The sequence below is a fragment of the Haliotis rufescens genome, unplaced genomic scaffold (assembly GCF_023055435.1).
Source record: "Haliotis rufescens isolate VD_foot unplaced genomic scaffold, xgHalRufe1.0.p SCAF_6, whole genome shotgun sequence".
NCBI lineage: Eukaryota > Metazoa > Mollusca > Gastropoda > Lepetellida > Haliotidae > Haliotis > Haliotis rufescens.
In genome coordinates, this window is record NW_025964334.1 from 49,297,302 (window position 1) to 49,323,443 (window position 26,142).

The 26,142-nt window shown below is 39.8% G+C and overlaps 1 protein-coding gene across 1 annotated transcript in view; it reads right to left on the reverse strand.

The window, feature by feature from the left end:
- Positions 1–20,268, reverse strand: part of LOC124126165 (choline/ethanolamine kinase-like) — a 37,839-nt gene extending 17,571 nt beyond the window's left edge. The window contains exons 1-2 of the mRNA XM_048386420.1: positions 19,838–20,268; positions 5,186–5,411 (exon numbers count right to left, since the gene is read on the reverse strand). Of these exons, the coding sequence (XP_048242377.1) occupies positions 5,186–5,411; positions 19,838–20,112 (501 nt within the window). The 5' untranslated portion in view covers positions 20,113–20,268. The remainder of the gene's footprint in view (positions 1–5,185; positions 5,412–19,837) is intronic.
- Positions 20,269–26,142: the final 5,874 nt, after the last annotated feature.

Sequence of the window (26,142 nt, forward strand, 5' to 3'; positions counted from 1 at the left end):
AGCTCTGAACAATATGCTTTGCAGACAACTGTGACATGGATCATCATGGCGTCACAGTCAAATGACATCCCTAATCTCTCTACCACCGAAGCTGGTTAGCTGTATTTGTACTCTCAAGACACTGGTTATAACTTTTACAAACTGAAAGAGTCGGAAGAATGATTTTGGATGATAAAACGTGTGTCTTCCAAGCTCAAATATATCAACTTGATAAAAGTAAAATATCCTCGGTAAGCCTTGGCATTTGTAACTTTTAACAACTTGTCTTTATATACTGTAAAACGTGAAATTAATGCGTCTCCAAAAGAATGCGACCGCTGACCCCTAGCCAAAAATGCGACTCAATATGAATGCGTCACCCCTTCCTCTTACTTATATTGGAGATTTTACGTGCGCTTTCTGACTGCAGCGTATGTCGCACACGGGCCCGACCAGGCCATTTAATGTGTTTCCCAAAAGGGGAAATGTGAGTTTGTGCAACCCAGACGGGGGGCTTTAGGGGTTGCTTATATAGTAATTTTGAAATTTGGAGATTTGGAATGAATGCCAAGAGTGGGTGGAGGACGAACTAAGGGAGCTGTGTGTGTTGGGTGGTTGTTAGATAAGGTAGTTTTGGTTTTAATATTTATTTGGGGTTTAAATGCGACTAATTAGTCCTGTTTTAATTAGGTATATGCCTAAGGCTTTGAATTTTTCTAATTTATTTTGTGGATTTAGGATTGATTCTAGTGTAAGTGCGGTTTTAAGATTTAGGGTGGTCTGTAGTGTTGTTCGTTGTGTTTGGTAGTGTGTGCAGTGAATGAGTACGTGTTCTGGTGTTTCTTGTTGTTTGCAATGTGGGCAGTTTCCTGTTGTGTGTAGATTAGCTATTTTATGGTGATTATTTAGTTTGGTGTGGCCTGTTTGTAATTTAGTAATTATTCTGTTGATTTTTTTGGATGGGTGTAGTATTTTTGGTTTAGTTAGGTTTTTATGAGTACTTTCCTGATTTGGCTATTTAAGTTTTGGTATATATTTTGCCATTTTTTGTTGATTTTTTGTTTAGTGACACTTTTGATTTCTGATTTTGAGCTGGGTAAGTTTAAGCTTATTTCTGGGAGTTTAAGGGATAATTTTGCTGCTTTATCTGCGTTTTCATTTCCAAAGATTCCTACGTGGGCGGGGATCCAAATGAACTCTATTTGTTTACATGCCTTAGTTAAGTTGTTAGAGCTTTTGAGTATTTAATTTATTAGTTTGGGGCGGTTTTTAGTGTTTTTATTTTTGAGGGCTTGTAGTCCACTGAGAGAGTCGGTTAGGATGAGGATTTTTTGGTGTTTTTTAGATTGCTGATTGTGTAGTGCTGAGGCCATGCCCATGAGTTCGCCCGTGAATATGGATTGGTTGTTTCGGAGTCGGTAAGATTGGGTGTTTTTGGTTGGTTGTGCGATGTGGACTCCGAAACCTGTGTGTTTTGAGATCGGATCTGAGGATCCGTCTGTGTATATGTGACACCAATTAGGCCAATTTTCATGTATGTATGCTAGTGTGGTGGTTTTAGCGATGTTAGGATCGGTCTGTTTATTTAGTGTATTGGCTAGTGTTGTGTCTATTTTTGGTATTTTAAGTTTTGGAGTGAAGATATTGGATGATTTATTGTTTTGTTTAAGATTATTTATTTTGTGTTCATTTAGGTAATTGGTTATTCTTTGGGAAATTGGAGTAAGTAGTGGATTTTTCCGGGCTAGGGCTTGGTTTCTAGGGCTAATCTTGTTTTTTTATTAGGTTTTCAATTAGACCCCTCCTCTCAAGCATCAGTGGATTTATATCTAAAGATAATGTCCTCTGTCAGGTTTACACGAGAATCCTCACCTTAATCCAACCTTACATAATCCAATCACACACCAAATAGCACTGCTTATTAGCGCTGAGTAGAGTACTTCAGCTAAAACAAATGGCTCGTGTCTGCCTTTGATGCAGTCGCAAAGAGCAAAGACACCGTGTTGGGTGGCGTCTGTCTGGACTTGCAGGTGTGATCAGTGATGACATGAGTGAGTAGAACGCTTGTCTTGACCCCAGCAGTGACAATTCACAGGATGTAATTAGTGTTTGAATGACATTGTTTATACACTTGTTACAAGTGCCACTCAATAAACAGTGATGTGGAATACATAGTTGTTTGTTTTCAGCGTATGTCTAAGTTGGTATTTCTGCTATCCAAAATGTCTTATTGTTGATATAAATGCGATGTTTAATAATGCGAGCAAAGACCACTCGCATTTTTCGCAATGTATATCGAAAGACAGAGAGAATATTCAAGAACAACACATCCATATTTATGTAGCTGTTTAGTACGGTTAGCAGTTCTTGAAACACTTGTCGATTGTCATATGAATGAGATTATTAGCGGGATGGTGGTATGTTATTTATAATTGATAATTATCCATCAACACAAACCATCAGTGCATGCACACTCCTAGACTGGCACAAACAGCCTTGTCCATGTTGACAACGCAAGAGATATTGACAAACATGTCATTATAGTGAGTATTGTTTTACGCCGCCTTATCAATATTCCAGCTATATCACGGCGGGGAATCCAGAAATGGGCTTCACATATTGTTCCCGTGTGGGCAATCGAACCCGGGTCTTCCGCGTGATAAGCGAACGATTAAGCTGATCATTGTACCATGACACACATGCAGTACTTGCTTGTTAAGTGGCAATTCAAGCGATTCAAGATTCAACTATCTCCTTATCTGGTGAGGTGAGGTGAGGTGAGGTGAGGTGAGGTGAGGTGAGGTGAGGTGAGGTGAGGTGAGGTGAGGTGAGGTTAAACACAGCGTATCAACCAGGGCATTCAACCAACAACCTTCAGCTGTCTGGGGAGACACACTATGCATACCTAGAAGTCCACTCAGCTTCACATACTGGCGTGATGGGACGTGATGGGACATATTTACCACGTCACTAAGATCAAAGTGATGAGGCAGTGTTCAACAATTATGCTGGTCCACCAGTAAAACAAAGATACAAGGCTCTGACTTTCATCTGAATTATTCTTGAATATCATATTATATCCTACATCGGAAAGGCCACACAAGGAAAAGGAAAAGGAAAAGAGTGAGTGAGTGAGTGAGTGAGTGAGTGAGTGAGTGAGTGAGTGAGTGAGTGAGTGAGTGAGTGAGTGAGTGAGTGAGTTTTTCAACTCTGTTTTTTGTCTCACCAAAATTATATTCTAATAAGAGCTCCCTATTTCTAATTTTCAGAGCGCCCTGGGCGCTTATTATGTCGAATATGGTACATGTGACTAGAAACACTATTGGTACATGTACATGACTGAGCATCAGTCATGCCCAGCTAGGGATTGATTCGCCTTGCACAACTGACAATCTTCCCAAGCACTGGGTAACACAGAAGAATTGACTACATGCACCTGACTTATGTGTACCTGACTGAGCCCAAGCTTTTGGGATCAATTGTCGAGAGTGATACATAGAATACAAAGGTTTCGACAATTAACTACACATCTATCATTCTACACTACAGATAGAAAGCATTGGATGCTAAATACTATGGAGGTCAAGCATGACCTGTGTGTGACAACAGGCATCCAATGCATCCCATCCTAATGACTGCAGGGGTAAATACACCCACAGCTGACGGCTAATACAAATAATTGAATACTACAGGGAGAAGCCAGAAACATGAAATAAATGTAAAACAAGGATATATGTGGAAGGCAGAAAACAAGGATATATGTGGAAGGCAGAAAACAAGGATATATGTGGAAGGCAGAAAACAAGGATATATGTGGAAGGCAGAAAACAAGGATATATGTGGACGGTAGAAAACAAGGATATACATGGACGGTAGAAAACAAGGATATACATGGACGGTAGAAAACAAGTATATACGTGGATGGCAGAAAACAAGGATATATGTGGACGGTAGAAAACAAGGATATACATGGACGGTAGAAAACAAGGATATACGTGGAAGGCAGAAAACAAGGATATATGTGGAAGGCAGAAAACAAGGATATATGTGGAAGGCAGAAAACAAGGATATATGTGGACGGTAGAAAACAAGGATATACGTTGACGGTAGAAAACAAGGATATACGTTGACGGTAGAAAACAAGGATATACGTGGACGGTAGAAAACAAGGATATACGTGGATGGTAGAAAACAAGGATATACGTGGACGGTAGAAAACAAGGATATACGTGGATGGTAGAAAACAAGGATATACATGGACGGTCATGGGGGATGGAGGTGGGATTGCATGTACAAGATGGCTGACATTGAAGCGCTGCTGAGCATGCTCGTACCTAGGCATGCTGGGAAGTTGTCTTATCTAAGTTACTATAAATAGCATCACACATGATACATGTATGTATTACTGATGTTTTGACTTACTATAGATCCTTATAATAATATTAATACATAACCGGGTGGTTAGTGTTACACTTATCTGATAATAAACTGCAAGAAAATAGTATTCTGGCTAATAATGTTGACTTTATGTTAACATAATAAGGAAACAATAACTATGATTAATGACGTGATGATACCAAACGACGCTGGAATTAATCTCAACATATAAATATACTTGTGTGCTACATTTTGAACTCTGAAGATACCGACATAGCAGTTTAACTTATTATAAACTCACTCAAGCAAACCCATCTCCCCCGTCACAAACGAGCTAACACTAATGGAGTAATTATCAAAATTATCAAAATATTATGTTTCCATGTGTTAGCTTGTTGGGTTTTAACTACTGCAACCTGTTGTTTTGCACTTGTAATCTATTTTAAAGATACTTTTTTTCTGGTGAACACATCAGTTTATGTTCGACGAAATACAAACAAAATATAGAGCTCTCGAGAATTCTTTTCTTCACTTTATATTTTTCAGATGAGGGAGACTGTAAATTATTGAAAACAGTCTCGTCTGCAAATAAGGTGTGTCGGAGTGCGAGACTGTCGGATTAACGGGTCTAAATAGCACTGATTTAATCGGTTCCCATCATTAGTGTTGGATAAAGCCGATTGTCGGATTAACGAGTGTCGGATTAACAAGACTTGACTGTATAGTGCTCTCCAGAACTCTGTTCTTCACTTTATATTTTTCAGATAAGAAAGACTCTGTAAATTATTGAAAACAGTCTCGTCTGAGGACTTAAACAATGACCACTCACTGGAATGTATTCTTCTATCCTTCCATCATGATAAATGCCATACAACTTTGGTCCCATTCCCTTCTCTGACAGGAGAGCGAACACCACGGAGTTGTGGACAACGAACTCCTTACTGCTCTTGGCAATGTGTCCGTAGATACGCAGCAACACGCAGGTCGGCTCCCTGATGTCCGGCTCCAGTGTCTTTGGAAGGTAGCACAAGTATAGGAAGTTCGTTAGACCACCACTGGAAGAAGAAATAGAAAAATGCTGTGGTTATGAAAGTCATAATACTTTCTTTGATAAAAGGGGGAACAGGTGGCCCAGTCGTCTAAGCTGCCGCGATTTGCTGTGCAGAGTTGCGTCCCTTGGGCACACCAGAAACCTATGATTCTGGGTTTGAATCCCAGTTCGCCCCAATCATGTTTCTAGGTTTGTCTGCACCATACCTGTGCTTGTGGGTTTCAGCGAAGTGGTAAACGTTTGAGACCTGCATCACTTCGGGCTTTCCTCCCACATTAAGCTGACATGCCACGATATAAATGTAATACTGTGTGGTGTGGAAATATGTGCAAAATAAATGGACTATTATTATTTTTTTTGAGAGTCTGTCAAATTTTTGTGTATATTGCACAGCAAAAAACGGAAATACGTTTGTAATGGTATGTCTTCTACAGTGATGATGACGTGAAAACTACAATTACTAACAGTCACATCACAGTTTTGTTGCTGCTTAATGCCTCACTCAGCAATATTCCAGCTATATGACGGCAGTTTGTAAATAATCAAACCAGGGCCCACTTGCACAAAGCGATCTTAGCGCTGAGACTATTGTAAGCCAATGTTAAAGTATGGGAGTTACGATCATCTTAGCGCTAACATCGCTTTGTGCAAGTGGGCCCTGGACCAGACAATCCAGTGATTGATATCTTGAGCAACAATTTAACTGTTGGGGTACATTGCCACGCCAAGAACCAAGTCACTGAACCTATCCAACCGATTCATTAAGTTGCCTCTCAAGACAAGCATGTCAGCATGGTATTAGAGGAAACAGCCTGCAGTTCTTTTATGTTTACCATGTAATCCATGTAGGCAGTGAGAGTGATCTCCCTTGGAATGGGTGCAACATTTTGTTGGAAGTAAGTAAAAATAAGGCCACTCATAGTAAATGGAAATAGAGAAGAGAGCAGACAGCAGGAAGAGCTGCATTCATAATGGCAAAAATAATTATAAAATGAGGCAATGAGTGATTTCCCTTGTGGCTCTATAGTCAAGTTTGTTTGTTTGTTGTTTAATGCCACACTCAGCACTATTTCGGCTATATGACAGTGGTCTCTAAATAATCGAGTCTGGACCACACAATCCAGTAATTGACTTCGAGCTACAGAATTGGCATGCATCAACCCAGTCAGCAAGCCTGATCACCCGATCCTGTTAGTCACAAGAGTGAATTTGAAAAGAGTTAATTAAACGTTGCCATCTCAATAAAACACCAACCTAAACCCTTATTTCTTGAAAAGTTATATCACAACGTCTGGACTTGACAATACCTGTCATAGAAAATGTTTAACATTCTGAAAACAGATGACATCTAAGTGACTTTCCAGAGCACATTGTTCAATTATACAAAATAAGGGGGGGGGCTAGGTTTCTAAGATGTGTTCCCATTGAAACCGAAACTAGAAACTAGGGCAGGGGAGTGGTGGTCAATGAACTGGAGGAACAAAGGCTTGAATTTGTTGAGAGTGATAGCTTACAAAGTAAAGCATTGTTCAGTTACAATCTACACTGTGAGGTAAGTCCATATTGTGTGTCATGGGAATCATAGATACAGTATTTCCTCTAAAAATCGTCAAGCACATTCCTTGCACAAGCTTCTAGCCTGGCAGGTAATGGACACCTGTCGTTTATAAGAGATCCAGTGCTTAGTATTTCACTTGGTAAAGACGGGAGGTGATAAAACTGGACCCTTTGACCCTCATGAAGCCCAGCTTTAAATGGAAACTTCATGCTTATTAGAGACCCTGTGCTTATTAGAGACCCAGTGCTTATTAGAGACCCAGTGCTTATTAGAGACCCAGTGCTTATTAGAGACCTGGTGCTTATTAGAGACCCTGTGCTTATTAGAGAACCTGTGCTTATTAGAGACCTGGTGCTTATTAGAGACCTGGTGCTCATTAGAAACCCTGTGCTTATTAGAGACCTGGTGCTTATTAGAGACCCGGTGCTCATTAGAAACCCTGTGCTTATTAGAGACCCAGTGCTTATTAGAGACCTAGTGCTTATTAGAGACCTGGTGCTCATTAGAAACCCTGTGCTTATTAGAGACCTGGTGCTTATAAGAGACCCTGTGCTTATTAGAGACCTGGTGCTTATTAGAGACCTGGTGCTTATTAGAGACCTGGTGCTTATTAGAGACCTGGTGCTCATTAGAGACCTGGTGCTTATTAGAGACCCAGTGCTTATTAGAGACCCGGTGCTTATCAGAGACCTGGTGCTTATTAGAGACCTGGTGCTTATTAGAGACCTGTTGCTTATAACATTGTTTAACTGCCCTGGTGCTTGATACGACCGAGGGCTTACTAGAGACCCAGCGCCTTTTGAAGATGCAGCCCTTAGACCTGGAGTTTATTAGCATGACTAGAGATGCATCATGCCAGACTGCTATTGAGTGGCATGGGGCTCGCTCATATGTTAATGTGACCCCTACTCGACTCTATACCATAGGTTGTAATGTGAACAACCGTATTCGACGTAAAAAGCGCCCAGCTCTAATATTTGCTAATATATTGGCTAGTGAACAATCCAAAATTGGCACCCCTTCCGATTGATCAATGTACACAAGACTTATTTATTCGTGTATAATACACACTCATGTGTCATACGTCTCTTAATTATGGCCAATTAAAATCTGGAAAAATATATCTGTCATATGCAAACATTTCAGGCTGTCAGCATAAACCACGAAATTTACGGTCTTTCAACTCTGTTTTCTTTCACCAAAAAAATATTCTAATAAGAGCCCCTTATTTCTAATTTTGAGAGTGCCCTGGGCGTTTACTACGTTGAATACGGTATGTCTATATACTTGCATCTCCTGGGGAGTCTTGGTCATACATTCGGGGCTCTCAGGGTGACCAATGTTCCAACAACAAATAGAATATAAGTATGTTTGATGCCCTAAGCTTGTTACATTGTTACAGATGGAGGATTCCTTGTTTTAAGATTTGTTGTATTTCTTATTACCATAACTTAAGGCATCCTTTTGTTCTCCAGTGGGGTCACATCTCATAAACAGGGATCTTATAATATCCCAAGGATTTTATATAATTTCCCAGGACATTTGTTATATAATATGTTATAATATCCCGGGATTCCCGGAATCCAACTATTTTACGTCCAAGGCATTTTATATAATATCCTCTGGATTATATTTTTACAACTTCCGTTTTTATATTGTAACATATGAATGTGTCTCCCTAGAAATATATTTTGCATTATCCCCTTGGATTCGGCTTTTAAATCTCATAAAACCCTTTGACGTGTCTTACCCTACACATAAATATCAATTAAGAGGTTTCAATGACTCCAACTATTTTGCGTCCAAGGGGACCCCAGTAGGTATTATTTGCATCTATTATCTAATTTTTATGAGAATAAGAGGCAATATTTTCCGTCCGGTAAAACCTACTTGTGATATCAAAGGACAGGTGCATAGGTGGAGAAAAAAAAATCAAATGCTGATATATAGTTAAAAAAGGGCTGCCAGTGAAATCACTTCTTTATGAATGTTTATGAGTGAGTGAGTGAGTGAGGTTTTACACCGCTTTTAACAATATCCCAGCAATATCACAGTAAGGGACTCCAGAAAATGGGCTTCACATATTGTACCCATGTGGGGAATCGAACCTGGTCTTCAGCGTGACCAGCCAAGGCATGAGTGAGTGAGTGAGTGAGTGAGTGAGTGAGTGAGTGAGTTGGAAGTAGTCCACCAGTGTTTACATTGTTTTAAGAATACGGTCTCGTGAAAAACGTATGCACATTAAATTATGTTGGTCATACACTTATGAACGTCAATATCGCGGTCATCACGTTCTTACTATACCAATTACACGATAGTTGTAATGAAACAGAAATTCAAATTGACAAACAAAGAAAATAATTTAGCAGGCGTAAGAGTTTTCGGCGTCACTGCAGTCATCACTTGTTTGTAAACATAAAGGTCAGTCGATCGCCAGCTCAACTCCCAGCATGGTTGCAGCCACCTTTCACAGTGGGGAGTTTTGACTGGTGGCAGCAATAGTAAAGACAGCTCTGTGAATGGGTTATCCCTGTGAGGAGCTTGGTGTGCACCCTGTTGGTCACATGTTTGTAACCAAAACATCACGTGTGTCCAACGTGTTGAGCCTATCCCTCATGGGTCCTAGAGTGTGACTGACTGAGTTGTGTTTAACGCCGTATTCCAGTCATATCACGGCATGTCAGCTTAATGTGGGAGGAAAGCCCAAGTGATGCAGGTCTCAAACTTACCACTTTGGTAAAACCCACAAGCACGGGTATAGTGCTGACAAACCTAGAAACATAATCGGGGCGAAGCTCAGGTTTCTGGCATGCCCAAGGGACGCAACTCTGCACAGTGAATTGCGGCGCCTTAGACGACTGGGCCACCGTGTCTCCTCATGGGTCCTAGAGGGCACAAAGTGTTGAAACTAATCTGACCCATGTTTAGCTGATATTCATGGTGAGGTGACGTGAAATGGGGTTAACGTCGCGTTCAAGATTATTGCACTTATATAGCAACGTGCATGTCGGTGGGTGTGGCTGCTTGTACTAGTCTGGACTCATGCCATTATATAGTGCTAGCCCACTGAGATACCATGCTGCAGTTTAACATGAGTACCCCACTCAGACACAGTATACTGACACCGAGCCGACCAGTCCCTGTTTTAGCCCCTTAATGCCGAGCGCCAGACAAGTTAACAACAAATACCATCTTTTCACGTCTTGTGGTATGACATGGCCAGGATCGAACCTCGAGATTCCGCTCTCCTGGCGGATGATCTACCACTGGACCACGGAGGCGGTATATACATGCTGTAGGAGGCAGTGACAAGGGAGTGCAATTGATGGAGTGCAATTGCTTCTGTCTCTGTTTGTAGATGAGACCTTGTGACCAAACAGGCCAGATATTTCTATCAATCACATTGTCATTAATTCAAGCAAACATCAGTCCAAAAATATTTGTTTGAGATATTGTTCAGAAAAATATTTCTCCTTGAAATATCATTGTCACGGAAAAGTTGACATGATTTCTTGGTGATTAGAGGCTGTGGGACAACATACATGTGTAACATTAATGGGGTCACTGAAGGTCTTTGACACTGCCAATTAGAGATCAATTTGCCATAAATCAACGAGCACTGGCTCTTTGTTTGCATTGGAACAGGCCATATTGAATGGTTTCTCCATTGTGGCCTGTACCATGGGTGTTTTACAAACATGATAAAGCATGTCCAAAACTTATTTCACCTGAGATCAGACTGGGTGAGCAAGACCTTTCAAATTGGCGGAGAAAAAAAAAAAAAAATAAAAAAAAAAAAAAAAAATAAAAAAAAAAAAAATAAAAAAAATAAATAAAAAAAATAAAAAAAAAAATAAATAAAATAAAATAAAATAAAAAAAAATAAAATAAAATAAAATAAAATAAAATAAAATAAAATAAAATAAAATAAAATAAAATTGCGCCTGTTTCACCTGAGTGGCATGCTCAAAGCGCTATTATTACCCTGGTCACTGAATCAATGTGCACTCAAATATCATTCTCAGCTTCCTGGGGAGTATACAACCTAAGCTGCCTGTTACGCCTGTCAGGAAGTCATATACAAAAATTCAAATGAACTAAGTCTCTTGATGAGATTGTACCTGTACTGTCAACACAGCGTAGCTCTCTTCATAATTTATTAACATTAAGCAACATTTCTTCTAATATTTCGGGGCACAGGTGGCCTAGTCGTACAAGGTGCAGCAATTTGCTGTGCAGAGTTGCATCCCTTGGACACACCAGGAACCTGTGGTTTTAGGTTCGAATCCTGGTTCACCTTGGTAATGTTTCTTGGTTTGTCAGAACCATACCCGTGCTTGCAGGTTTCACCAAAAACCCAACTCACTCACTCTTTCAATGTAAAGCTAGAAAAGTTCTTGTGTGTGTCAGAGTGACAAACAATAAACTGTCTGCTCCACTGTCATGTGAAGCTATATATTACAAATTACTTCCACCTGTACTTAATTGCATATTGGCTATTAATCATAATGTGCTCAATATTAAAGTATCAAATGTTTTGAAAATTAATTAAGCAGGCAATAATAATCAATTTCGCTATCCATTTTCTTTTCCATTAAACACAGTTGTGCAATGAAAACAGCTCTATAATTGGCAGACTATGTAAATTTGGATGGACTGCAGCATCTGGGATCCATCGACATCTGTCCAGGGGATATACTATAGAACGTCCCTCACTTGAGATATATTTTGCATTTGAACATGACCCGTGAAGATCCGGGTTGAGAAAAGGTCTTCAGCTACCTATGCTTGTCGTAAGAAGCGACTATGCTTGTGGTAAGAGGCGATTTGCTGACTTGGTTGATGCATGTCATCTTATCCCAATCCCACAGAGCGACGCTCATGATGTCAATCACTGGATTGTCGGGTCCAGACTCTATTATTTACAGACCTCCGTCACATAGCTGGAACATTACCTTTGTATCTGTAGCCTAGTCAGTGAGCCATAAGGCTACAGAGGTGCTGCTATATCTTTTTTTTAAAACATCTCATTTTCAAGTACATGAAAGCCAGCAAGAGATATCGGACGTCCATTTCCTTAGGTTTGAGGAAAGTGTGTTTGCGACGAAAAAGTGTTGGAATATCCCCAATTTCCCTCTTTCCAAAGCTTACATTCTTAGTCAAGTAAGACCGTCCACTAACCTTTTTATCTAAGTCTTGTTTCCACCCTTGCCACATCAAGCCCACTTTCCTGTGCTAAATATGATTGGACTATCGCACACATCGATAGTCCAATCAGAGAACGTTTCACAAAATCAACATCCACGACTGGTACACCTTTGTATGAAAGTGATTTACTGCTGCCTGTCTTTGTTGACACGAATTTGTTTTTTCATCTTTTAAAGTGACCAATGATTGCCTATGTTTGTGTCAGGGATGAAATCGCGAACGTTTTCGTTATCTGATCAACTAGGTTGCTGCCTATGGTAAGTCGCCATTTTTGTGAAGCTATATGAGATAACGAAAAGTGGCCTTGATGTGGCAAGGATAGAAACTAGGCTTTGATATAGGCTAGCCGACACACTTGCCTCGGGAAGTTCAGTCTCACCTTGGAATGAGTTACATATATCATAAATTGCTAATGGTGAGGGCTCTATCCTACATCTTTAATCTAAAGTATACCTTTTATCAGTAACATATGTTTTCACCTGGAAATAAAGAAAAAAGATATTAATTCTGCAATATAAAATCAATCCATCATGCCAAATAGTGCTTCCCATAAAATTTAAAGCCTATTACTGCTGTTCTACTCGCAGCTTGGGGCAATGGCTGGGCTGGAATACAGTCGAATCATTAATGCGTAGAGTCGAGCCACCAGACACACATTAGGATGGGCTGACCTATTTTTATGGTGTACACAAGCCCATGGCATATCATTACTCCATTTTTACATCATATTTTTTTTTGTACCTTGCTATTTATTTGATCTGTTTGTCAATTTCAATTGAAACCCTGTTCCGTCTCACACGCATGGCACTCCTGTTGGTCACTTGTTGCACATGGGCACTTCACGAGTTGCACACATGCTACACATCCGCTGCATATGGGCGCTTCATGAGTTGCACACATGCTACACACCCGCTACACACATGCTACACATCCGCTGCATATGGGCACTTCACGAGTTGCACACATGCTACACATCCGCTGCATATGGGCACTTCACGAGTTGCACACATGCTACACATCCGCTGCACATGGCTGTTTCACGAGTTGCACACATGCTACACATCCGCTGCACATGGCTGTTTCACGAGTTGCACACACGCTACACAGCTGCTGCATATGGGCGCTTCAAGAGTTGCACACATGCTACACATCCGCTGCACATGGCTGTTTCACGAGTTGCACACATGCTACACATCCGCTGCACATGGCTGTTTCACGAGTTGCACACACGCTACACAGCTGCTGCATATGGGCGCTTCAAGAGTTGCACACCCGCTACACAGCTGCTGCATATGGGGCTTCAAGAGTTGCACACCCGCTACACACACGCTGCACATGGCTGTTTCACGAGTTGCACACATGCTACACAGCTGCTGTCTAATCCGACACAGCCTTGTATTGTCTTTTAAATATACCCTGTGTAATCCGACAACTGTCTAATACAACATTCTGTCTAATCCAACACAGCCCTGGATTGTCATATTAAATACTGTGTGTAATCCAACATCTGTCTAATGCAACATTCTGTCTAATCCGACACAGCCCTCTATTGTCATTTAAATATACCCTGTGTAATCCGACATCTGGCTAATGCAACATTCTGTCTTATCCAACACAGCCCTGGATTGTCATATAAATATACCCTGTCTAATACAGCCCTGTATTATTTCTATTAAACATATTTATTTCACAGAATGTGTGAAGCTGGATAGGTAAACAAGTAAAGACTTATGTCAATACCTCTCCGGTTGCCATACAATGTCATCAATTAGAGTCAAGTCTCGTTAATCCGACAACCGGCTCTATCGACACAAATGATGGTGCTATTTAGACCCGTTAATCCAACAGTCTCGCACTCTGACTCCGACACACCTAATTTGCAACGAATTGCTGAAATCACTCATTAATCAGTCTCGTTAATCCGACACAGTGATCAGCGTCTTCCATGGTCATCATGTACACTGTACAATAAAGAATAAGTAAAAGAAAACTATTTTGCATGAAAACACTTGTTGACTCTGAACGTGCTGAAGTAAAAGGCTGTAAGTAAAAATCAGTTACATGAGAGTTAGATGATAGTTTGCATTTAGACAAAGTTTGGAAATCTGCCAGAAAGCTGATATGAAATTATGAAAAGGTGTTAGTATTTCAAAATTAACCTTTGCTGTAGCATTTTCATTTCCATAAAGTGAGTGATTGAGTGAGTGAGTTGGGTTTAATGCCGCTTTTAACAGTATTCCAATTATATCACGGCGTGTCAGCTTAATGTGGGAGGAAAGCCCGAAGTGATGCAGGTCTTGGATGCTTACCACTTTGGTGAAACCCACGAGCACGGCTATGGTGCTGACAAACCTAGAAACATGATCGGGGCGAACTGGGATTCAAACCCACAATCATAGGTTTCTGGCATGCCCAAGGGACGGAACTCTGCACAGCGATTCGCACGCCTTAGACGACTGCCCCCCCCCCCCCCCCATTTTCATAAAGAATGGAGTTCAGGTCATAACCTTTTGAGTAAAAATACAGATTTTTGCTTATGCCGGTGTAGATCGTACAGGTAAAGAAATAGTGAAGTGCATCTTCATGGTGGTAGCCACAAAAACAATTCGGATTAGCTGATATTAAACATAATAAATATGGCAGCATAGTGGTCACAACAGCCAAGTCTCGGGCGACAATGCACAATTCGGTTGGACCTAGAGCAATAGTATAAATCATGTTGGTTGCAATGCTTTTTCATCACCTTTTATAATCCTTATAAATTTTTTAGCATATTTGTATCAGTGGAATTTGGTTAAAAATAAGCAATAATTCCATCAGAATTATAATGGTTGGCGCTTCTGCTAACGGATGGTCTCTTTGGCATGTTAAGCCCCACATTATACATGTATGCAATCTTAACGGCATGTATTTCAGCACATGAGAACATTATCTCTTGTTCAAACATGGTCGTTGAGGCAGAAAAGCTGGGACAAGCATGATAAGAAGGTAAGTGAGCGCTTAGCCTTACAAGGGAGGCTGATAAGCTTATAAGGGTTATCTCCAGTGAAGTCATTGTACAGAACTGTATAGGCGTCTTAAAACAAACTAGAAAATATATATTTTCTTTAAAATGGTTAAACATGGGTTTGTTCTTATTACAGTCAAAACCATTTTGAAAATATTTTGCTGAAAATAATCTTCAACATGTTAAAACACTTTTTTGTTTTTCTGTCCCCTGTTTCTTGACAAAAAGACCAAGAAAGCTTGTAAAAAAACATTATTTGGTCTGAACAGGATCGGCCTGTTGTTACTGGAAATCATATCAGGGACTGGTCTTTTAGTATAATCGGAGTGGGCTAGTGGGATTGGTCTTAGGTAAGTATCATATTTTCCTGGCCCCCGCCCCTCAAAATAAAAATAAAATAAATTATGTAACATTTTTCATGCCCCACCCCCCCTCCAAATACATGTAACATTTCCTCATGCTCCTCCACCCCAACCCCCCCCCCCTTTAATGACCTCCCTTTTTCGCTGTTATTTTTTGTATGGAAAAACACACACGCCCTAGTCTTTTATGTTTTCATATCGTGTCTCTTCCTAGCAGTGGATGGCTACATGGTTACTGATTCAGATAAAAGACAATATTTACACACACATACTTTCAACATATTTCAAGTAAACGTCTGAGGGTGGATTGGATGAAAATCATATACTTGATATATTACTGCTTTTGGAGGAAATTATACTTCAGTCTGAACTATTTCAATCTTAAAGTCTATCTAATTTTATAATGAATGTTGATTCCAAACATACAGCAAAAAGAGAAGTGTGACTATGAATAATTCAGCATCTTCGTCTTCTTGCCTACTGGAAACCTGTCGTATCTTTTCAAAACACGCTAAGCATGTCAAATGTACAGCTTGATAGTACAGACAGATAAGAGTTCTCTTTTAACATATGTTCAACGCCAGCATCAACTGGGCACTATAAAAGTACATGCAGCAAACAGTTTTGACAGTTTCAGATCAACTGCATTCTTACGTAAAATATGCAACATTAAGACATGAAAACCACCATTATCCAATTATTTCAAGTTGCTTGAGTACAAATACTCCTATGAATCACTCAGCATAATTACCCAATATATCCTGGGTTTCTTAACAGATCTCTTTTCACTAATCAAACACAGGCATCACTTCATTAACTGTAGTCTACTGCTGTGAATAATGCTAAGGAAAATGCGATGCGTCTTGCTCACTCTTGGTAATATATGGGTCAACACACGAACAGACACAAACTAGAAGTCACCTGAGTGAGTGAGTGAGTGAGTGAGTGAGTGAGTGAGTTGGGTTTAACACCGCTTTTAACATTATTCAAGTTATATCCTGGCGTGTCAGCTTAATGTGGGAGGAAAGCCCCAAGTGATGCAGGTCTCAGATGTTTACCACTTCGGTGAAACCCATGAGCATGGGTATGGTGCTGACAAACCTAGAAACATAATCAGAACGAACTGGGATTTGAACCCACAATCATAGGTTTCTGGCGTGCCCAAGGGACGCAACTCTGCACAGCGAATTGCGGCGCCTTAGACGACTGGGCCACCCGTGCCCCCAGAAGTCACCTGAAACCAATGTCCGATATAACTGCCTGCCCAGCTGCCCGTGGCTGTAACTTTTTTGTCTGGCTGCATGAAATTTTCCTTCACCAGCATAACTGTAGGCAGGTAATTTTAAGACTATTTACACATTCTGTGTTATTATCATGATTATAACTCCTTGTAGATTCTCAAGTAATTGTTTGCATTATTTCAACTTAAACACAATGTGATTTGTCTCTTATGCTTTTTGCAATATTTCAATATTCATATTCATATTCAGGCAGGTAACTTTGAAGATTGACAGGTAAGACTATTGGCCACCTGCCTGACTGTCTGTCTTGTGTCTAAAAATCATTTCAAACAGTGTTTGAAACAGCATTTCAAGCAGGATTATTAAAAAAACTCATTGGTGCAAAATACCCAAAGGGAATGGTGAGTGAGATTGGTTTTACGCCGCTTTTAGCAATATTCCAGCATTATCACGGCGGGGAACACCAGAAATGGGCTTCACGCATTGTACCCATGTCGGGATTCGAACCCGGGTCTTCGGCGTGACGAGCGAACGCCTTAACCACTGGGCTACCCGACCGCCCCTCCAAAGGGAATGGACCCAAGGATAATAAATGTGTTGAATACAACCCCCCCCACCCAAAAAAAAAAATAAAAAAAAATATCAATACCCATTGTGAATGATAACTTGAGTAAATACTCAATGGCTAAAGAAACTATCTGAGCCTGTATTTACCATGTTAACATCTTGGTCACTTGGAGATGCAATGTTGAAATAACGCAGGTCAGATTGTGTGAGTTTCAACCATTGTTGAGTATTGGTTTCACCATCGTTATTGGTTAGGGTATTGTTAATGAAGCCATGACAGTTATAATTTTTATTCTACCATGAATTTGGAATTTACTCGATTCTGATTGGTCAATCAGAGGCTATTAAATCACAATAAACCCCCTCTGATTGAAACAGCTGGTTTGACGGCCGCATCCCCGCGGAAGCTAATACTCACAGAATAGTACTATTTTCAGTCTTTGTCGGTAGGCATATTTGAATAAATATATCTACAATTACAGGTTACAAAATGCACAGATGCGGTTACTACAATATTCAAAGGATGTGTGGCGATACATTTCGTGCAGAAAAACACGACATAAATCAACAAAGGGAATGTATTTACGTTTTGGAGACAACATGACAACAGAGAGCTTGAATTTTGGCGCTTTTCTATATACGACTGTGACGTCATATCTTTTGCATCACAATGAGGGATATGACGTCATAATGGTGACGCGGGATGTAGAGCGAAAGCCTTGCAAAGCTTACTTTGTTTTCTTTAGGGATGCCCACCTCATGTTAGCTTACCAAGTTGCCGTGCTTATATGCTTTCAATGCCTGTCAAATGTTCGAGCGAAGTATTACGGTGTAAACAAACTGCTTGAGTATATACAGCACCATATTTTGTTCGGTGATTCCTTAATTGAGATCGATAACCCACTCAAAACACTGAACTCAACCCATGCCGCTTCACTCAGTATATTTGCTAACACCAAAGAGTTCGCATTATATTTAGTCATGGTAGAATGGAGATAAACATACTGTGTTTTCAATGTAGAGCTAGGTCACCTGTAGATTTAACCCCGCTAAATTTAACATTTGAAACCTCACGCTGCGCGTTCGGTTCCAAATTCAATTTAACGGGGTTAAATCTACAGGTAACCTAGCTCTACATTGAAAACACAGTATGTTTATCTCCTAAATGATCAAAATTGAATTAGAATAGAAAAAACTCATAAACATGTCAAAAACCTTTTTTTCAGTAACCTTACATGGAAAATAATTTAAATCTAACATACGCATTAATATTAATACACTCTGCAACCCAAATAGCATGCATATATCCACCAGCTAATATTGAATTGGAAACAGGCATTGACAGCTTTCAATGTTTCATATTATATTCGCATATACTCTACAATTACTCATCAAATTCACTTAAAAATTTACTAATTGACATCATTAAGAGATAATAGCTGACATATATGTCATGGTTGATACCATGGAATCTTATCAAAAGTGCCACATTAATGAAGGAAAATATCAATTAAACTTGTAATCACTACTGTCTACACAATTAATACATTTAGATTGTATATATGAACAATGTATGAATAGTGAGTGAGTGAGTGAGTGAGTGAGTATGGTTTTACGCCGCTTTTAGCAATATTCCAGCAATATCACGGCGGGGGACACCAGAAATGGGCTTCACACATTGTACCCATGTCGGGAATCGAACCCGTGTCTTTGGCGTGACAAGCGAACGCTTTAACCACTAGGCTACCCGACCGCCCCACAATGTATGAATACAGAATAATGTAGAATTATCACCATCAATGATCAAATTGCACTAACTAATGATTCCTGAGAATACATCGTTGTCTCCTTTATTACAACAAGGCGGGGATGCTGAGGACTTATTTCCCCCCCGAATGTTTATAGGTTGTCGTCTACTGTGTCAGCATAATTGGTCCACGCCACACATTATAAAAGCGTCCTTTTTTCCGTTTTAGTTAAACAAATCTTATTGTCTAAAAGACAATCATCACTTACAAGCTGGAAACGTTTGGTTATAAACAATCATTTTGTGGTTAATAAATTATTGTTTCAATTGTAAATATTATTTTCCTGTAACCAGAATAGCATTTACTTCCATTAATGTTATAGTGAAGCATTTGAGACTGAATATTCATACATTTATAAGAAAAACTCACAGATAGATAGATTATACAAGCACTTAACATGCTTAAGGGATATAAGAAGCATAGGGATATATATCACAACGGGACATAAAGCTGATGAAGTTTGTGACATGTTTGTCAATTTATGTAATTTATTTGTGGCAAATGTTACACAGTGTGACAGATCTCGGTAGTTTGTTGTTGTTTACCTATACCGCCTTGCACGGTTACATCACCAGACTGTAAACATGTATCGATTGAGCACACATACTTCCATCAGCATCACTGCTGGTTGTCGTATTAATACATATTTGCCACGATCAGCAGTTATATCAATCCTCACCTCAAATGTTTTACAATAATTTCATCCTCTGTTATTTTGGCCCATGAACCATGCAACGAATCTCTGCACCAGCTGTAGGCTTTGCGCCGCACATCTCTCTCGCTTACAACATCGCCTTCCATTGTCGACTCGCCTCTCCGAATACCGAACAGCGACGCTAGTATATGTAGGATCTTCTTCCACGTGCTTAACAATATAGGTAGCATAGTCAATCCAGGGAGGTCAAAGTTCGCGGGCAACACCTGGCCCAGATAAAATTTGATAAACACAAGCATGGAAATCGTTGCTTCTAAACCCGCATCACTGTATCCGGCAGGGGGAGTAACTCTAATGCCTGCAATTTTCAGAGAGTTCCAATAATGGCACCGAATCGAGTATGGTATTGACTTTCATTCAAAGACGATAAGTGTTGAGTTGACATTTGTTGGAGTAAAAATCAATATTCACCGTCCGTGTTTTAAATATATTTAGACATACACAATGCGGAATCTGTCACGATCTTTCAGAATATGTTGTCAATTGCAGCTGATACCACGGACTTGTTATATAGGTCCGTGCTGATACGAAGTTCCCACGTGCTGTTGTTGCGAAACAAGGTGACACACACCATGCAGTTTTTTATCAGGTGTTTATTATTGTATGTTTTTTTAGCTGTCCTTAAAGATTAGCTGCATTTACAACAAAATCAACTGATAACAACGTTTCAAATGGATATTTCTTTCCGTGTACCCTGAGGGTTCTTAGGGAATACCCCGCTTTAATCAATACATGCGCAGAAAGACATGACGCAATTTCACAAAGAGCTTTCGGCCAATGGCTATTGAAGTGTCTGGGTTCACGTGATACGACGTAAATATGACACATCACCCAAACCACGTCAATGTTTATAACGTACAGGGATTGAGGAATGACGAATGTAATATTCATACCGGAATATATGTTCGGAACTGAGTTATTGCGGTGTACGAGTATTTTCAAATTGTGTATAAGCCTCACCACGATACTTTGGACAATTGTTTAATTTCCAAATAAAGTATCACAATTCCCATGTTAAAAGAATTTGAAAAATAATATTCACAACTGAAAAAAATGTTTATTCACCATAAAATGACTGTTCAGGATCGACAATAGAACTAACTACATTTATATGTGATCAATTTGTCTTTTGGACAATGAAATATATTTAATGAAAACGTCAAAAGGATATCGATTTTGGTGAACATTTTCGAAACGTGTGTCATGGACCTGTATGCATGGGCCAAGCTGACACAGTAGACCTTCTTTCCCCTCAGTATTCTCATTCCCATGGGAATTCTGGGTGTCAGAGAGGGAATCACACTAACCCGCACCGCCCTTATAAATATGCATCACTAGGATACTCTCAATGAATCGGGGCGGTCGGGTAGCCTAGTGGTTAAAGCGTTCGCTCGTCACGCCGAAGACCCGGGTTCGATTCCCGTCATGGGTACAATGTGTGAAGCCCATTTCTGGTGTCCCCCCGCCGCGATATTGCTGGAATATTGCTAAAAGCGGCGTAAAATCAAACTCACTCACTCACTCAATGAATCAAGCCAAATATAGGTCACACCGTGAAAAAATGTTCACTCATAAGGTCAGTCACATTTTAATTCACACCATTTTTCTCACGCTCAGAGTACCTTTTTTGAGTATATATACACTGTGTTAACATTTCAGCTGGATCTCTGATGTCTCCTAGTTGCTGAAAAGTGGATGTTTTTCAGCTAAAGCCGCCTCTTGAATCCGGGCCACCAACAATACAAATGCCGATACATGTACAACGACTAACCGAAATCATTACGAAACAATTTTTATTTGAGCGAGTGAGTGTGTTGGGTTTAACGCCACTTTTAACATTATTCAAGTTATATCACGGCGTGTCAGCTTATTGTGGGGAAAGCCCGAAGTAATGCATGTCTCAGACGTTTACCACTTTGGTGAAACCCACGAGCACGGGTATGGTGCTGACAAACCTCGAAACGTAATCGGGGCGAACCAGGATTCGAACCCACAATCATAGGTTTCTTGCGTGCCCAAGGGACGCAACTCTGCACAGCGAATTGTGGCGCCTTAGACGACTGGGCCATCCATGCCCCATTTTATTTGAAAATACTCTGTACACAAACTATTAATAAACAAATGAGCGCATTGTTTTTTTATACACTTTTTTTTTAAGCTGTGTCCGTGCACATTTGAACCCGGGTTAGTGTAGAGTCGACTTATAAATGAGAATTGGGTGGTCAAAATGTGGGACATCGTACCTCGACGGTATCAACAATTTACATACATGATTGAGCTGGAATCTTGTTAACTGCCATGCAAAATGAACATGCACTCAGAAGATATGGCCCCCTGAAGATTCGGGTTAGAAAAGGTCTTCAGCAACCCATGCTTGAAACTAATGGGGTCAGGTGGTCAGGCTCGCTGACATGGTTGATGCATGTCATCGTATCCCAATGCGTTGAATGATACTCATGATATCAATCACTGTATTGTCTTGTCCAGACTCGATTATTTATAGAGCGCCGCCATTTAGCTGGAATATTGCTGATAGAGTAGCGGCCAACCCTTAAAAAGAGGCTTATTTAAGGAGTAACCCCTCCCCACAGTAGAACAAAGCACAACCACATGTTTCTTCACAAGATGTCATTTATGCATTAGAAAATGATGGTTGTGGTGATTTTGTTTGGTGGCAGGCATGTTTTTTGTTGGTATAATGCACATTTGTTTGTCAAAATTAAGTAAATCAAATAAATGGCTCTAAACAAGTCAGATTGCATATTGCAATGTTCATTTATAAGCAAAAACAGTGTGCTGACTTAGGAAACCTACAATAGAACAATAAGTCGAGTTATGGGCCAAAATGTGTCAAAAACAGGAACAATCACTCAATTTTCATTTTCAAAGTATTACAAAACTAAAGATAATGTAACCTCCATAGTGACAATCATGTCGTGTGGTATCTTAAAATCTGCCTGAAAGTTTTAGGAGCTTATGAAAAATTCCACAATTAATGTCGGTATAATAATATGTATGATAATTTAGTAAATGTGATACCACCACCCCACCCCACCCCCCCCCCCCCCCCCCCACCCCCCCCCCCCCCCCATTCCTATTAAGGAAACAACAACAACAACTATATAATAACATATTTAAAAAGATACTAGACAATACTAACATTCTTGTTCACCGATTTGTTTTATTTGAACACATGAATTGTTTAAGTGTCTTACAATTATGAGCTTCAGAAATTTGATTCATCCAATATGGCGGACAAAATGGCCTCCAAGATTGTCGCCAATACAGGAAAATGACATTATTTCGTCTTCGCTTCGGAATGTATGAGAAATTTTAATGTCAAAATTTAGGTTTCGACTAGGAACTCCCTCTGTCGTGTTATTGTCATATATAAGATAATTATCGCCTATGTTATGTACTATAATTGCTGATCATATTGACTTACTTTGAAGTGTCAATGTGAAGCACTTATATGCAACTGCTTCAATATTGTCAGTAACTCATTACCGAATCCGTTATTTTTCTCCAATAAAGTTAAATACATTTATTCTCTGCCACCACTGCCACTGTCACTCAAGCCTTCAGGTTCATATGACATATGACATGTCACTGCAGATGAGATGAGTGATATATTAGCAGCCATTTTGTCGCCTGAAACATTGGCTCTCAACATGTGTTGCTTGAAAGCACCTTCTATAGGTGGAACATTGTAGCTGCCTTGTCAGTGTTAGAAGTCTGGACATAGCCTAGGCCATCCAGGGTGTTCAAAAGTATAGCAGGAGGACGAATGCTCTAGCTGAGTTTAGGGACATTTCTAGGGGGCTCAATCCAAACTGACAAGTTCTTCAACATTTCAACATGTGTCATCACGGTCGAGAAAGCTGTCTCTTTGAATTAATAATCAGACATCATCATAAGCATATCACGTTTCACAATGTTCTTCTAGATCACAATTACCAGCGTGCAACCGCCTTTCACGATTTACATACAAATAAATAACAGAGAATACCCAGTCTCGATTATCTTAGCTCAATGCAATTACGCCATTGAAGATTGGGTCCAAAGCAGTTTATCGTTAAGTTAGAATGTGAGTTCAAATAAGTTTCCTAAGATCTTATCATTATCTCAGCTAATATTTAGTCACCTGATATGATCTCTGTCTTCACATTAGAGGTAGGCACACTCGACCGTCCCACCATCCACTCTCTCTAACCCTCTAAACCGTTTAAACAGTTTGGTACTTGGTGCATCTTGCTCTGAGATGCTTACGGCAACATCAACACAGAGCAAGATATTCAACATGTCCGTTCACTTTGTACATTTCTACAATCCTTGCTCGACTATTGCTTGCTGTTGTATTTATCAAAGCCATGTGATGAAATATTCAGATAATCAAAATATTTAATGTCTACATGTGTTTCGACTGGACTTCACACGACGGTTATGTTCAAAGCATGTTGATAGTTTGGGATATTGAGCCCCTGACATGTGCTACATGTCATTAACGTGTAGAGTTGAAACACACAAAGATTTTATTCCTTTCAGCGACATCAATCCAAACCCTGTTTACAGCTAGGTACATGTATGTTGCAAACCTATTTTATACCATAACACATTATTACAGTCTATAAATTTGGTAACATCTTATACACGACTCTTAAAATTCAGTATTGCAGCAGATAACAGAACAAAATATTTTTAAGAAAAGTTATAAAACGTCAACACCAGAGAACAACCAGTCTCGATTTTCCGCCAATACAGATTCTATTGGGCGTAACAGCAAAATAGCCGTGACAATTATATGGATGGATCACTGAAATGGGTGAACAAGGCAAACATGTCCTGCCCTACCGGTAACACCTGCCACTCACACAATTTGCATAAAGGTAAGCGTTGTATGTTGCCTTCCGTGCTACGGTTGTCTTTAAAGAGACCAGAGAATCAAGTAATGGACCAGACAGAAACTCCAGTGAACCATAGTTTATTTACTGCTTTGTATGGAAACTAAAAACCGATATGTAAATTTTAATTACGTCTGCCAAGTGTGTTTGGAACGCAGCATGGCTACACAGCCACAATATTATTTTTATGCCATGAGTAAAGATATTTCTGGGTTATATCTCGATCATATTTATCTGTTGTTTTATTTTTGACTGCATTTGACAGTCTAGTCATAATGAATTGTACGCATTTTGTGTTTCAAGTGACTTTCTCTTATGAAGAATCATGTATGTAATTACAAATATAATCATACAGTACACTCCTTGGGTATTGAGAGCAATAGTGTATTCATAAATGTTCCGATATATGTCAGATTATGAGGTTTAGACACCTTTAGGTAGTCTATGAATGGCATTTTGAAGTGATACTCATAAAGAAGAGAATTTATGGATGTCAACTTCTTTATTAAGAGGAACACAACATTTCGGAGTATATACTTACTCCTTCATCAGGTGAATACATACTATGGATCAGAAAACATATAAATGGACCTGTAAGAACAAAAGTAATAAGAGAACAAAGGTGGAAACTTAACAAGGGAAGCCAACAATTAATTGGCGCTGATAGGTGATTGGCAGTGGACACATGGAAGCCAAATCTTAGCAGTTTAAAAGCGCTGATAGGTGACAGCCGGACTTAAATCATCACTGATTGGAAATAGGCAATGGACAATGGGCAAACGAGAGGCAGGGGCTAATTAACACTGATGGGTAATAGCAATAAAAAAATGACAATGGACAAATGGAAGCCAGCTGAATAATTAGCACAGACAATAATCAAAGCAGTCGCAAGCACTGAGCAGATAGGTTCCCTGGTCACGGTTCATGGCTGGCTGGTATCTCCTGATGTAGTTTCCTCTTGTAGTTTTCTTTGTCGTCAGTTGTTGGTAGACAGGGCCCTGTTCCACTAGGCGATCTTAGTGCTACGACTGTTGTAAGTCTATGTTAAAGTATGGGAGTTACGATCGACTTAGTGCTACGACTGTTGTAAGTCTATGTTAAAGTATGGGAGTTACGATCGACTTAGTGCTACGACTGTTGTAAGTCTATGTTAAAGTATGGGAGTTACGATCGACTTAGTGCTACGACTGTTGTAAGTCTATGTTAAAGTATGGGAGTTACGATCGACTTAGTGCTACGACTGTTGTAAGTCTATGTTAAAGTATGGGAGTTACGATCGACTTAGTGCTACGACTGTTGTAAGTCTATGTTAAAGTATGGGAGTAACGATCGACTTAGTGCTACGACTGTTGTAAGTCTATGTTAAAG